At 29.9% G+C, this 15,567-nt stretch overlaps 1 protein-coding gene across 1 annotated transcript; it reads left to right on the top strand.

The window, feature by feature from the left end:
- The first annotated feature begins 10,300 nt into the window (after window positions 1-10,300).
- On the top strand, window positions 10,301-14,311 carry LOC109801799 (aquaporin NIP2-1). The gene is made up of 5 exons (XM_020362922.3): window positions 10,301-10,699; window positions 10,778-11,002; window positions 13,015-13,209; window positions 13,484-13,545; window positions 13,804-14,311. Exons 1-5 carry the CDS (start codon window positions 10,544-10,546, stop codon window positions 14,057-14,059), a joined length of 894 nt encoding a protein of 297 aa, XP_020218511.1. The 5' UTR covers window positions 10,301-10,543; the 3' UTR covers window positions 14,060-14,311.
- Window positions 14,312-15,567: the final 1,256 nt, after the last annotated feature.

Below are 15,567 nucleotides of genomic sequence, written 5' to 3'. Positions count from 1 at the left end.
CAACTTCTCTCAACCATCAACTAATTATAACACCAAAAAAAAAAGGAAATAAAAAAAAAGGCGAGCCAAGAGAAAATGAAAAAAAAAAAAACATACTTATGTTATAGAATTGAAAGGATGGAAATGAAACAAATGCATTGATGTATTTGTGGCATTCAATGTTCTCTTGAATGTTTTGTTCTTGAGGCTTTTTTAATATTTTCAAGATAGAAAATGAGGGTTTCAAAATATGAATCTGTATTTGACTTTTTAAGATCAATTATACCAAGAATTAATCTAGAAAAGATTAATTTAGTTCCTACTGTATCAAGAAGATCTTATAAGAAATTTCATAAATTGATTCTAGTTTGGCTGATAAGAAAACTGATATAGAAAATACTTTTAATTAATTCTTAGTATATATAATCGATTTAAAAAGTCTTTTAAAAAATTTTAAAAATCGTAAAATATTAAATTATGTTAATTACATTTTAGATTGGGTTTGATAAAGAATTCATTTAGAACGTGTTTTGTAAATTAATTTTTTTAGCAATTGTTCTAGAATGTTCATATCAATATATCACAAAATTGTTCCAAAAAATGGTGTAAATTGTTGTCGTTGTAAGGAAACTTTACTTTTTGCTAGTAATATTATTCATTCTAATATTTACATCTTTAGTCTTGAATAAATATTTTACAATAGTTTTTTTAACCTATATTTTACAATAGTTTAGTTTCTCATTAGTTCAATAAGTGCAAAATTAATTCATTATGGATTATTCGGTAATTCTTTAAAATTATTTTTCCTATTTTATAAAATATATCATATAATATCATATTTTACATTTTCTTAATAATTAAAATATAATTTTTTTGACACAATTTATAGTTTAACTACTCACAATAGAAAATGAGATCATACTACCTAAAGTTAACATACAAACAATTCTTCTAGGATATATGTGTAATAATATATGTATAGGGATAAAATCAACTCAAAGTGTAAATGTTGCTCAATGAAACTACTTACAGTAATTCAAAAACTTAAAATGTAACTTAGGTTGCCGATTAAGTAACACTACAAAATATCGACACGAGTAGCACCAAGCTACATCGTCACCCAACATAACTCTCAACCTGATCCTCCTCTAACATATCCCTACCTTTTTTCCATATAAATATGATCATAGCAGTCTAACCAAAAGAAAATATGCAAGGGATAACCTAATTTTCAAAAAGAATCGATATAATAAATATAAAAGTAAAAGCAATTATACTTCCCACATAAGCAACTTATTTGCTCCCACATTTTATCAATTTGCAACACAACATGTCATTCAACTTTACAACATAGAAACAATACCTCAACATGGCATTCAACAACCTTTAAAAAGGTAAAAAACATAACCACATAATAACAATTTCAGCTTACACCACAATAATGCAACTCATCAACAATTCAACATAGTATATAAACAATACCAAATTCAACACATCATATACATCATACTACAACTATATGTGTCATTATGCATTTAACTAAGAGATCTTTTATAACACAAGTGAGTAGTTTAAGTGATTTGACCTTGTCGAACCAACAACAACATGATTTTTTTACACATGTTAGATTAATAATAAATTTCACTACAAAAAATGTTTCATATAGTGACATACAAAAAGTGTCACTATAAATATAATATATGTAGGTATATACCTATTTGACATATAGTTACATACAATTTTAGTGTTGATTTTGAATGAGATTTAACAACATATTTTGTGTGTCACTATAGTCTATACTTACACTTTTTAACAATATAGCAACATATATTATATTTATTGTGTGGGTAAAAGTAATTTTTAGTGACAAGTATTGTGTCACTCTAGGGTGTGTGTCACTATATGGCAATTTTCTTGTAGTGTTTGGATAAAAATTCACAATAACGTGATTTCTCAGATTTTGCCACTTAAACTAGGAAAATCTAGTATTCTTGTTAGAATAAGACTACTTAGGTGTGAGCCTACCATGACATTAGCATGCATAGTTAAGGTTCTTATGGGATTATTCTGTCAATTACCCTCCAAATACTACTTCCTTTTCTAGTACTTAGTTAGGGATTTTGACTCCTTACCCTTACCTTACTCTAATTTGGTGTTTTATACATGTATGACTCGACCTGACCCCCATACAAATCAACATTGGTCATTTATAATCAATATAGCTCGACTTGACCTATATACTATTCTTGCTTTATAGACGATATGACTTAACTTAACCCTCATACTTTATTAATTAATGTCCTAGAAAAGATTCAACTTTTCACTTCAAGGGTCAATTTCCTAAGAAAGGTTTTCAACAACTAGGCTCACAAATCACTACAAACACAATATTCTTACAATGGAATATTCAAATTTTTTTCAAAGCACCTCTCTTTTAATCCTAAGTCAATCAACACAACATAACTTAATGCCCAAAGTAACAATTATCAACACAGAACATGTAATAAACTTAACTAGCTTATACATGTTCAACACTAAGGCAAGAAAACAATGGATTTTTATTAAGCAATCCATGCCCAATGCCATTCTCCCTACGCTTGGCATCATTAAGGTAGAGAGCTCTTGGACTTTTCCATGCCCGACATCACTTGACCTAGGCCCGACATAGATAAGGTAGAGAGCCTCTTATTCTCTCACACTTGGTTAAAACCCATGCCTGGTCTCATTTCAGGTAGAAAACTTCTGTCTTGATCACATTTAGTGCCACTTAATTGGGGCCTAACGTCACCAAATTAGAAAGCTCTAAGACTTCTATATGCTTAGTGTCATTCAACTCACGCCCAACGTAATCAAGTTAGAGAGCTCCCTTCTAACTCAGGCCTAACACTACCAATCTCGTGCCTAGCAAGAAAGAGGTAGAAAGCCTCTAACCTATGTCACGTCTGGTGCCTTGAAGCTGCGGTTGGTGCGATGGTGAATTCTATTCTTGGTAAATTCTCAAATTTACTCAATTCACCTGAAACTCGGAAGATTCCAAGCATGCAACACAAGAATACATATCCACCCATCATATACAACTTATTTCTCATCAAAATAACAACATGCAACCACAATTTGATCAACATCATCAAATTGACCACAACATATTTCAACACCAAAAACTCACAATACACCATTTCCACCTCAAGATTCAACAATACAACCACGAATTTCATGAAATCAAAGAACATTCAACTTCATCAATCAACAATTAAATAGGTTCTAACTTCCTTTACCTTTGGATTAAAGAGAAACAAACAAGAAGGAAGAAGAAATGAGCTCCTTCGAGAAAACTTTACATAACACTATGAGACTCTGATTCAAGCTCTCCAAGCTGGAATCTCTACAACAAACCACCAATTAATTCTACTCTAGGGGAAGGAAGGGAGAAAATTCGAGAAATTGTCGTAAAGGGAGATGATTCGCTTCAACCTCAAAGCTTTTTTTTCTAGACTATCTCTCAGTTTTTTTCACGATTGAACTTATAAAACTCAAATATTAAAAAAAAATTATATACCTTTTTCTTATAAATAAAATTAGACCTTTATTTAAAGAAACACCCACACAAATAAAATTCCTTATGAATGCTTCAATTCTAGAATTTCTTAACATAAACAACAATATCACCGCAACATAAAAGCAATAAAAATAACAAAAATAACTAAAAATGTACAGTATTAAATATCAAAACATAATTTTATAGCAAGCTTAAGATGTAATCTGATAAAAAAAATGCTTTTAAGATAATATTTCAAATAATATGTTCAGATTTTTATTTTGCAATTATGTAGCAAGCTAAATTCTAAACTATGCGGTCCCTGTCGTAATATTAATATTAAAATAAGAATCTAATACTGTCACATGCATAATATATAAGCTAAATAATAACCGCTCAACCAATAAAAGCAACAAATCTTCGTTGTATAGTTTTTTTTTTTTGGTGGAAGTCGTTGTCCTGAGACACGAATTAATCAAATTATATTTATTGTTCTTCCAACGCATATTATTAAAAAGAAAATTCTTGCTCAAAAATATTATTAAAAAGAAAACCGATAGCGCGAAGATAAAATATTATTACACTATGGTTAAATGGTTGAAAATAGGGGATATATAAAGAGCGAGGAGAGACATAAAATAAAAATTCAAAAATTGTAACATTTCATTTAGAAGAGGAATGAAAAAAAAAACCTGGGATTTACAAAATATTTGATTGATAATAGAAATGAGGAAAAAAAATTCTGGAATTTACAAAAAGAAATTTCCCCCCCAAATTGAAGTGAGGCGACGGCAGTGAGCTCCAACTTTTTATTTTAGATTTTAAAAAATTAAATAAAAACATCATCACATCAAATAATAGAAAATGATTTTATATAAAGGAAAACAATAATTGAATAAAATAATTTACTTTCTAATTACTATGTTTTAAATTTTCAATATCACTTATTTAAATTTATTCAAATGAGGAGAGATTCGTTTATTTTAGAAATAAGTCAACCTATATTTACTTTATTTAATAACTCATGTTTTATATCAAATTTCAACGATTTAACTATTAAATTTAAATTTTTTCATACATAAATCAAGTTTATAAATTTTAAAAATATTTGAAAAATATTTGATAATTAATTTTATTAATTCAAATCAACGTATAAAATATTTTTATGATTATTTATTAATTTGAATTAATGAAACGATATATCAAATAATTTTCAAATTTTTTAAAACTTTGCATACTTGATTTATGTATGAAGAGCTTTAAATTTAATGGTTAAATCATTGAAATTTGATATAAAACATGAGTTATTGAACAAAATAAATTTAAATAGATTTACTTCTACAGTAAATAGATCCCTCTCCTATTCAAATAAATGAAAGAAATGTATTTAATTTTTTTATTTATATAAATAACTTGTGATTTTTACTATATTTTTTTCTTTTATATCTGTTTCTCTTAATTTACTTCTTATAATTTTCCTTTCTTCCCCACTTCCTCTAATCATTATATTAAAACAGTGTAATTTACAATACTCTAACCGACGACTTTCTCTATTTATGTACATATTAAAATAATCATGTTAATATAATCGAATAAATATTTCTTTTAGAAAATTAAGTCGTAATAAGTTGTGTGGGACTTGTTAACGTATTAGATCGTTTTTCAAGTAAACTTATCTTCATTGACTAAAAAGAATTTAAAATGTTTTTTTTTTAGTATAGCAACTCGCCAGATCATCACATTTTATAATTCAGTTACTCATAGCAAAATATAAACACAATTACGTAGATTTAATATATAAATAATCTCTAGATATATAAGTAATAATATATGTATAAGAATATAAAAAAAAAACTAAAATCATAAAATGTTTCTCAGTGAAACTACATCATATCTTGTACACATATATATTTATAATAATTCAAAAACTAAAATATAATTTTAGGTTGCCGGTCAAGCAACACTACAACGACTAACTAGCAACATTGAGACAGCTCAAAAGGTTAACATTACCATCCTCCAACATGACTCACAAAACAAACTCTGTCTCTGGCCTAATCTTGCCTTACTCTTATATAAATGTGATCATCGCAATTGAACCACAAAAAAACATGTAAGGATAAACTAACATTCAAAAGATAATTAATCATATCAATTATAGAAGAAAAATACAACTATACTACTAACATAAACAACTCAACTATACAACACAACTAGTTCTTAACCTACAACGCTCTAATATAATTGTCACATATCACATGGCATATGAATAGTATAACACAACATTAAACTTGAACAACCCCATAACACCACAACTTATTCAAACAATAACACAACATATACATATCATTCATTAATTCAACAACATATGCACCACACAAAAACTAAAATAATTGTCATGCATTTCAACTAAGAGACCTCTTACAATGAGTAGTCTAAAGTGGTTTAACTCTACTGAACCAATTACAAAGCGATCTTTTTACACCAGCTAGATCAACTACTAATTTGGATAAAAATTCACAACAACATGGTTTCTCAGATTTCGTTAATTAAACTAGGAAAATCTAGTATTTCTATTAAGATAGAACAACTTGGGTGTGAATCTACCACGATGTTAGTATGCATAACTTATAAACCTCATATGGGATTAGTCCCATTTACTACCCTCCAAATGCTACACTCCTTCTAGTTCTTAATTAGGGAACCTCTAACCTTGTACCTTACTCGGTTTAGTCACTTTGTACATGCATGGTTTGAATTTGCCTCATATGGATCAACATTGATCGTTTTATAATCAATATAACTCGACCTTAACTATGTTGTAGTCCCTTTGTAGAAGGTATGACTTGACTTGACTATTATACCGCATAAATTAAAGTCCCAAAGAAAACTCAACTATCCACTTCAAGAGTCAACTTCTCAAGAAATATTTTTCAACAAATAGGCTTGTAGAGCACCAAAATAATATGTTCATAATTGATATCCAACTTTTAAAATAACCTCTCCTCTAGTCCCAAGTCAATCAACACAACATAACTTATTGCCTTAAGCATTCTCAAAACAAACACCTCAATACTTTAATAATTTAATCATCTGTATACATTATCCTAGATAAATGTATAAAGAATCAACACCAGATAACAATGTACAACATATAAGCATTCTTATTTACTCATAATATGTTCAATACTTAGCAAATAATAAGGCAACTCATGTTGACACCTTTTTTCCTGTGCCCAGTGTCATTGAGGCAAAGAGCCTCTGGCTTGTCCATGCCCAACACCAATCTTCACCCAACATGGATAAGGTAGAGAGCCCTTAGGTCTATCACGTCTAGTGTGGGCAAAACCCACACTTGGTTTCATTTTAGAAAACAGGCTTTACCTGATTCATGTCCTACATCACTAAACTATCACCCACGTTGTCTAAGTAGAGAACTTCTGTCTGGATCACCCTTGTCACCACACAATTAGGGTTCAATGTTATTAAGTAAGAGAGCTCCAAGGGAATTCACACCCGACACCATTTAACCCACGCTCGACGTGACCAAATCAAAGGGCTCTCCTTGAACTCAAGTCCAATGTTACCAATCTCATGCTCAATGTCAGTGAGATGAAGAGCCTTTGGCTTGCATCATTCCCAACACCTTGAAATTGCACTCGATGTGATGGTGATTTCTGCACTTAGTAGAATCACGAATTTGACTCCTCCACACCTAAAAAACTTAAGACAAGCAAGGTACTAAACAACTTATATACAACACCAACAATTCATATCCAACAAAAATTTCAACATGCAATAACAAAAGGCTCCAATTCATCAATTTCTCTAAACATGGCAAGAAAACACCAAAAACCACAATACATATATATAATTCATCTTACAATTCATCAATCTAGCCACAAATTGAGTGAAATCAACCACACACAACTCCACTAGTTTATCAAGAATCAAAATTCTAGTTTTTTTACCTTTAACTCTAAGAGAAAAGAAAAGAAGGAAGAACAAGAATTCTCTAAGGCAACTTCGCACAACTATCCTCCCGACTCAATTCTCGATTCTCCAAAACCTTGAATCCAAATACAACAAATAAGCCACACTCTGGGGGAGGATTTAGTGCTCAAAGGAGTCAACAAGAGGGAAAGAAATGTCATTGACACCAAAACACTTCTCTCTAAACTATCTTTCTAAGTTTTCTTAACTTATGAAGCTCAAATCTTAAAGAAAATCTTATATACCCATGTTACATGTCAAACTTGACCCATGCTCAAAGAAACTCCTAAACAATTAAAGGTCATTAAGAATTCTTTAATTCTTATAGTTTCTCAACAATAAAAAACAATATCACCACAACGCATAAATTAATAAAGTCAACTAATTTATAAAAATGCACAATGTTACATTTATAAAGTAAGTTTTGGTTTTAAATTTTGTAATTTTTTTTCTCTGTTTTTTATTTTTATAAATTTTTTAAACATTGTTTTGGATCCTTATAAAATATTTTTGGTCCTTGTTAAATGAGTAAATTTTGACTTTAATCTTTGTAATTTTTTTTTTTTTGACTTTTGTCTCACCAAAATATAAAATCACTATGTTTATTTCTTAATCTTAACAATGATTTTAAGGTAAATAAATAATATTTATTTTAAGAACTTATAAAAAAAATAAAAATCACTATAATATATATATATATATATATATATATATATATATATAGTATCAGTAATAATTATGGAAATAGAACAAATGAAATAGTCACTTAATCTTTTGCTGAACAAATAAGTTTTTAAAAATGATTATGCAATAACACATACTACAATAATAGTTTTAAATTTTATAGGGATGTAAAATTAAAAAAAAAAAAAAAAAAAGTAGAGCGACTAAAACACATTTAAGCCTAAAAATTATGAGGTAAATTGTTTCATTAATAATAAGAGTCATGTGTGTCTGTGCGTGTGTGTGAAGACTAAGTCTACTTAGATTTACTTCACTCAATATATAACTCATATTCTATATCAAATTTCAATGTGTTTGTGTGTGTTAAGACTAAGTCTACTTAGAATTATTTCACTCAATAATTTATGTTCTACATCAAATTTCAATGATTTAGTTAATCGTTAAATTAAAATAAAGGTTCTTGATGCATAAATCGGCTAGTATGCAAATTTTTAAAAAATTGAAAATTATTTGATATTCCGTTTCATTAATTCAAAACAACATATAAAATATTTTTGTGATTATATGTGAATTTGAATTAATTAAACAGAATATGAAATAGATTTGAAAATTTTAAAATTTTGTAGACCTGGCCTATGCATTAAGAACTCTTAGTTTAACTATTGAATCGTTAAAATTTAATATAAAATATAAGTTTTTGAGTGGAATAAGTATAAGTAGATTTACTTTTGGAGTAAGTGAATCTCTTCTCTCTCACATATATACAAACATACACGTATATATTTGATTTAAATCTTAAGTATGGATTTATATCTAAACACAACTTGATATCATTTTAACTTTAAGTATGGATTTATATCTAAACACAACTTGATATCGTTTTAACTTATTTAGGATAAAATTGAATCTATTTTAGTATTATTGTATGGGAAAAGTAACACAACAACAACTCCATAAAAATTTAAAAAAAAACAATAACACGATAGAAATTAAATCTTTTTACTTATAAGAATCATCGAGGAGCACAAAAAAAAAATAAAACAAAAATAGATAACTTAAACGTATAAAAAATGTAAAAAAATTTAACGTGAAAACCCTTCAATAAAAAATAAAAATCTCAAGTCGTTCAAACTAAAAAAAACTCTACTATGATTAATAAAGAATATAAGAGAGTTTCCAAAAAATATTTTTAATATTATTTTTAGCCAAAATTAAAATTTAACTTTAACAATGAAGGTCACTTTAATTAAAAATAAAACAACAACTTTAATTTAAAACAAACTAAAAATCCAAAACAGTTTTGTCTCTTTATATGTTCTTTTCCCCCTTGTTTCCTTCTTGTATCTAGTTCCTAAACTTATTCGAAAAGGATATTATTGTCCACAACTTCCTCTTCATTATATTATTAATTAAGAAAAATATCATTATCCCGTGGTTTAGTTTCCCTCGTACGTCTTATCTCCCGTCGAGGACTTGCCCTATTTCGTTTTAAAACATTAAATTAATTTATTAGTGGCGATTAGACTTTTACGAAATAGATATTTCTTCTAAAGAAAAACTCATATAAGAAATTAGTCATTATACACTATTTTACATTTGGTATTCGATCATAAATTATCCTATAACAAAATTTATTAAATTTTATAATATTTATGATAATCTTTAATGAATTTACGATATAAAACATTTTATACCCAGAGTTGAATTCAATTGCCATTAAGTGAGATGGAAATGTCAACTTCCCTAAACTCGAATCAGTTAAAAAAAAATAGTATTGTTGTGAAATTGAGGGATTTTTTTATACTATTAATTTATAGACCAATTGCATTTAAATTTATTTTATGTTAGATATTTCACATAATTTACTAAGGTATCGATGACTGTGTTAGTATATTGATATAAAAGCAAATCATGAGGCTATAGAATATTAGATATTATTGGAGCAACGGGATGATGAAGAGTACAAGTCTTCTACTTACATTTTTATATCTTTAAATAGCAAAATAGATTAAATGACATGTAAAAAAAAAGTGATTATTTGAGAAGAGTTGGGTGTATAAGTTGAAATAAAATGAAATTAAAAATGATGAAAAGTGGTTATTGGTTAAGCATGTAGGGAAGATTGAAGCAGAGTTGAAACGTGCGTGAGAGAGAGAGAGAGAGAAGGGTGAATATGAGGGGGGATGACGTAAGCGAAATGTGAGCGTAGGTAGTGAGCATGTGGAAGAGAAGTAGAGGCAGACTTGGGAGATTATAAAAGGACCATTGATCATTGAGAATGGTTGCCAGTTATTGCCACTCGTAGGCAACATATAGATCACATTGATTTAGTGAGATATAGGTCCATAAACAATGGAGGGGAGCAACCAAAACACGTTTAGCTTCATGGCTAACACGCTTGAGCCCCCAAGTCCAAGCACCCTTGACCCGGAGGCATCATCCTCATCATCCCCTGCTTTTTCCTTCGCCAGACTCGCAGAGTGCTACCCCCCTGGCTTTTCCAGAAAGGTAAGTAATAAATAAAATGAACAACATAGGATGTTGGTTTTGAGTCTAATCTAAGTTGTCTTAATTTGGTGCGTGAAGGTGTTTGCGGAGGTTATAGGGACATTTCTGTTGGTGTTTGTGGGGAGTGGGTCTGCGGGGCTGAGTGCTATCGATGCAAGCAAGGTGTCGAAGCTTGGAGCCTCACTCGCGGGAGGGCTCATAGTGACGGTCATGATTTACTCCATTGGCCACATCTCTGGCGCACACATGAACCCAGCGGTGTCCCTCGCTTTTGCAGCCGTCAGGCATTTTCCCTGGCCACAGGTGAGTGTTCAGTTTCAGTCCCTATATTATTTAATCATTCTCCACCACTGTCTACCCTCCACCTTTTACCGTCTTTATTATTACTATATTTTCATATATCCTATGCATATTTCATATTTATTTTCCACACGTCCTTCATTCAATCCATCCACACCACAATGCATTACTCACCACTCCTTTTTTTGGTTGTTTTCGTACTCTCATGACAACCCTTTTTTCTTTTTTTATTTTGTTGATTATCTCTAATAAGGTTTTGCATCTTATTATTGCAACCATCTTTTTTATCCATATAAATTAAGATATAATTTTAAAAGAATTTGAGTTTATTTTTACTCAAGCTTGTTGTAGAAAAGATAAAGATTGTTAAATATAGTTAGACTAATTAAGAAAATAATGCTAATTAAAGGCGTGTTGAGTTTGGTTTAATTGTTGAAATAGTGAATATATATTGATTAATAGACTATTACTTTAATTATAACTAAACTGACAATGGTTAAAGTTAAATATATGTTTTTAATTACAAAATACAAAATAATTCGTTAAAACATATTTTTCACCATTGTTTTAGGACCATTTAGACCAATAGTTGGGTTTTCAGTTTTCACCCATTCTTATACTGTTTCTAAACAGGCAACCTATGTATGTATAGTTTGTTGATTGATGCTTATACTAATTAATTTTCGATTATAGTTAAAAATTTATGCTTAAAATTTGCATACTACTTTAATGAAACTTTTTATCACGCGAATTGTCAAACTGAAATTTCAATTTCAATTAAAAGACAGTATAAATATCGTCTATGAAATCATATCTTAAGTTTTGGTCTCTTTTAAAATGTAATGGAGTTGATACTTGGTCTGCTCACTGATTTTCCAATATAACCAGAAACTAATTTGATTTGTCAGTCTATGATTCTTACACGTAACATCCGTAAGTTGTGCCATTGTTAATGACTAATAATTCAAGGTTAATATATTTCATTAAATCCTCAAATACACGGTGCATACGAACTAGTTAGGTTGACCCAGTGCTTCAGTCCCTCACCACACCTTTTATTTCAAAACTCCCCCTAATACGAATATGACATTAATTATAAATTAGTATAATTAACACAATCATAATACAATGATTAAAATAATCAGAGATACGACCATGTACACAATAATGTATACCTACCTGCTATATGTTATTAGGTGGTGATATAAATATTATCCACCATTTCTTATGATTGGTATATTTAAAGAAGGAAAATGATAATTGCACAAAAAATGAAAAAAAAAAAATCATCATAAACTGTTGTGTAAGCCATTGAGTAGCATATTTATAAAATTGTAAAAATATCTAAATAGAGTGACTTTCAAGTCTGCGTCAAAAAGGGTCTGCCAAAGGAAAAAACAGGTACTGGTCAAGTTCACGTCTCACCATGGACCCAGAGTAATGTGTATGCATTTGTAGCCAGAAACAATCTGAAATATTCATTAAGGATGTGGTCCATAAATGCCTTATGAATCTAGTCCCTACCTTAAGTGATGACGATTTGAACCACCCTGCTGCCACGAGATAATGCAGAATAAATGACCGTACTTACTACTTATTGTTTACACAGATTAAAAAAATTATTTAGTGAAAGAATATTTATTTTAATCATGATATTTGTTACTAAAATGCAATAAATTAATTTATATTAAAAGAATAACCACTCTCCCTTGTACTCATGTGATAATTTAATTTCTTGCTAAGTTCTGCATTGTTGTTTGTATTTTGTGAGAAGTAATTTAATAGGTTTAACTATATTAGGAGCCTACACAAGAAGACAAGAATGGCAAAATGACACTGTCAACAAAGAATTCAGAAAGACTTGAACTTAAAAAATAAATTCTTTGCAGATAAGGAAATTGGGGCAAAGTAAAATTCTTGGGCATCTCATTTTTTAGCAATTTAGCCGAGTCATTTTGAGGACTAGTTAAGTTGTTGTTTTGGACCCTACAGAAATAACATTAATTTGGTTGCAGGTCCCATTTTATATAGCAGCTCAACTCACTGGAGCCATTTCTGCTTCATATACATTGCGAGAGCTGTTTCAACCATCAAAGGAAATTGGGGCAACTTCACCTGCTGGATCACACATTCAAGCACTAATCATGGAAATGGTATCCACTTTCACTATGGTGTTCATCTCCATGGCCGTGGCCACTGACACAAACGCTGTAAGAATTGCATTAACTTATTGGAAATTCTATAAATAAGAAAAACACTCCTAAAATTCCATGATTTAGTGAAATTTATTATTCTTTTGCTAATTCTGGAATTTCTAAATTTCAATATAAATTTGTTTCACTGGTTTTAATTTTTTTTCAATTGGAATAATTTGTTTTTAAGAATTGTCAATTACATCATCAAAATACAAAGTCAGCAAACATGAATATACTCAAACATACATACCCCTGACCCTGATATTAAAATGTTGTTATTTGGTTTCAGACAGGACAGCTGTCAGGAGTAGCAGTAGGTTCTTCTGTTTGCATAGCAAGCATTGTTGCCGGGTAAGTTCAGGAAAAAAAAAATGTGATCCATACACATACACATGTACACACAAGCACAATTTTGCATTACAGGAATTACATGTGACCACAGGCAAAAGAAAAAAAGAAAAAAAAAAGAGTAAAAAAAATGAGAGAGTACTCAAGATTAGCCAAAGCCTACATATTGAGGAATCTTGAGTTGAAAGTAAGAGACATATACATCATGACATGCAGAAACCTATGTTTTGAAAATTATTGTTGTGCTGTCCATTTATACAGACCAATATCAGGGGGATCAATGAACCCAGCAAGGACATTAGGTCCTGCAATTGCAACTTCATCATACAAGGGACTTTGGGTATATTTTGTTGGACCGATTACTGGGGCAGTGTTAGCAGCATGGTCTTACAATGTGATTAGGGACACCGAACACCCTGGTTTCCCTTTTTCACTATCCTCCCTCTCATTCAAGATTCGCCAAGGCATTGGTGGAAATGATCAAGATGCCAAAAACAGCCACCGATGCTTGGTGTGAAGAAATTAATTAAACAATACATATATGTTTTGAACGTGTACACCACCAACATCAACATCGTCTTGAATGTCTTGTCATGGAGGATCTATCTCATGTTCCACGTCTATCGTGTATATTCATAATACCATACGTAGAACATGGTGTTATTAGCCTAGTCGTCGTGTATCAACTTTCAGGAATATTAGCCATGTATAATGCTCAAGTATGTAGTGTGCTTATCCTACATTAATGAAATGTCCGTTTCGTCTGAAAGGCAATGTTGACAACAAATCGGATGTTATTAATGATAATTAAATGCGGCTCCAAACGGGTGTGTGTAAGAGACTAATGATCATAAAATATTCTCCTAGTTAACATCTAGAGTACACCTAAAAATCTATCAGCGGTTTGGCATATATGAAAAAAATTCTTTGGATTGATACGTATTAACTTGTTCATATGTCTCTATTCATAAAAGTATTATTCCTAAGGCCGTCGGAGGATTAAACATACCACATGTATGGTAAGCAAGAGACTAATTGATCATGACTCTTCAATTCTAACATCATCAACTAACGCAAAAATAAATATAATACTCCGTAAAACGTTGAGATTATATATCTTTAGTTATAGTCTATATATGTTTAATATAAATTAAATTGTTAATGTAGATATTATGAGTCTATTAACTCCATATATATTGATTTTTTATATCAATTTAATGTATATGAGATTAACACTTAGATGATACAAAATATACACAAATAATTAGAATTGAAAGTTATTTAATCAATATTTATATTTATAATAAAAATATAATGGTGGAGATTATCCTCTCACTCTTACTTGACATTTCTCTTATATTTATATGACTATTTTTGTCCTTATCTCTTTCTTTTAAAATGTATATAATTTTTAACTTTTAATATGACCTTTTCTATTTATCTCTATAAAGAGGGAGATAAACACAAAATTTTCATCAAGTAAAGATTCAACATGAGAGGATGCATGTACGAACGTATCTAAAGCTCGATTTCACCCATTATCTAAAGAAGGGTAGGCTCGCAATGATGAAAAGTAAATACAATATTTAACTAATGAGCACGACAACCTCTTAAAGATTATGACGAATTTGACCATCGTTGATCCTGTCTTTTATATACCCAACGACAGGTACAATCTTACAGTCTGGCACAACACATGGAGTTGAGTATATTATAAAATTAATTAAATAACTTGCAAATTACAATAATCTAATATGGCAAGCAGTAAAGTTAATACCAATAAAGTATCCAGGGAAGAATCAATTTCACCCGTTACCTAAAAGCAGGGTAGGATTAATGCAACAATGGAAAGAAAATGCAAAATAGCCAATGAGCTAAGAGTGTGCCAGTTAAAAAACACAAAAATATTGAACTCAACTTTAAAAAGGGCTAACAAAGAGTGCCCACAAAGGCACTTTTGTATGATTTGCTTACATAAAACATGGCTAAGCACATCAACTTTTCAGAATGATTTTAAAGATAATC

Source organism: Cajanus cajan, chromosome 4 (assembly GCF_000230855.2).
Source record: "Cajanus cajan strain Asha chromosome 4, NIPB_CcT2T_4, whole genome shotgun sequence".
Taxonomy (NCBI): Eukaryota; Viridiplantae; Streptophyta; class Magnoliopsida; order Fabales; family Fabaceae; genus Cajanus; species Cajanus cajan.
The sequence above is the reverse complement of the archived record's forward strand: the minus strand, read 5'-3'. Positions and strand labels throughout refer to the sequence as shown.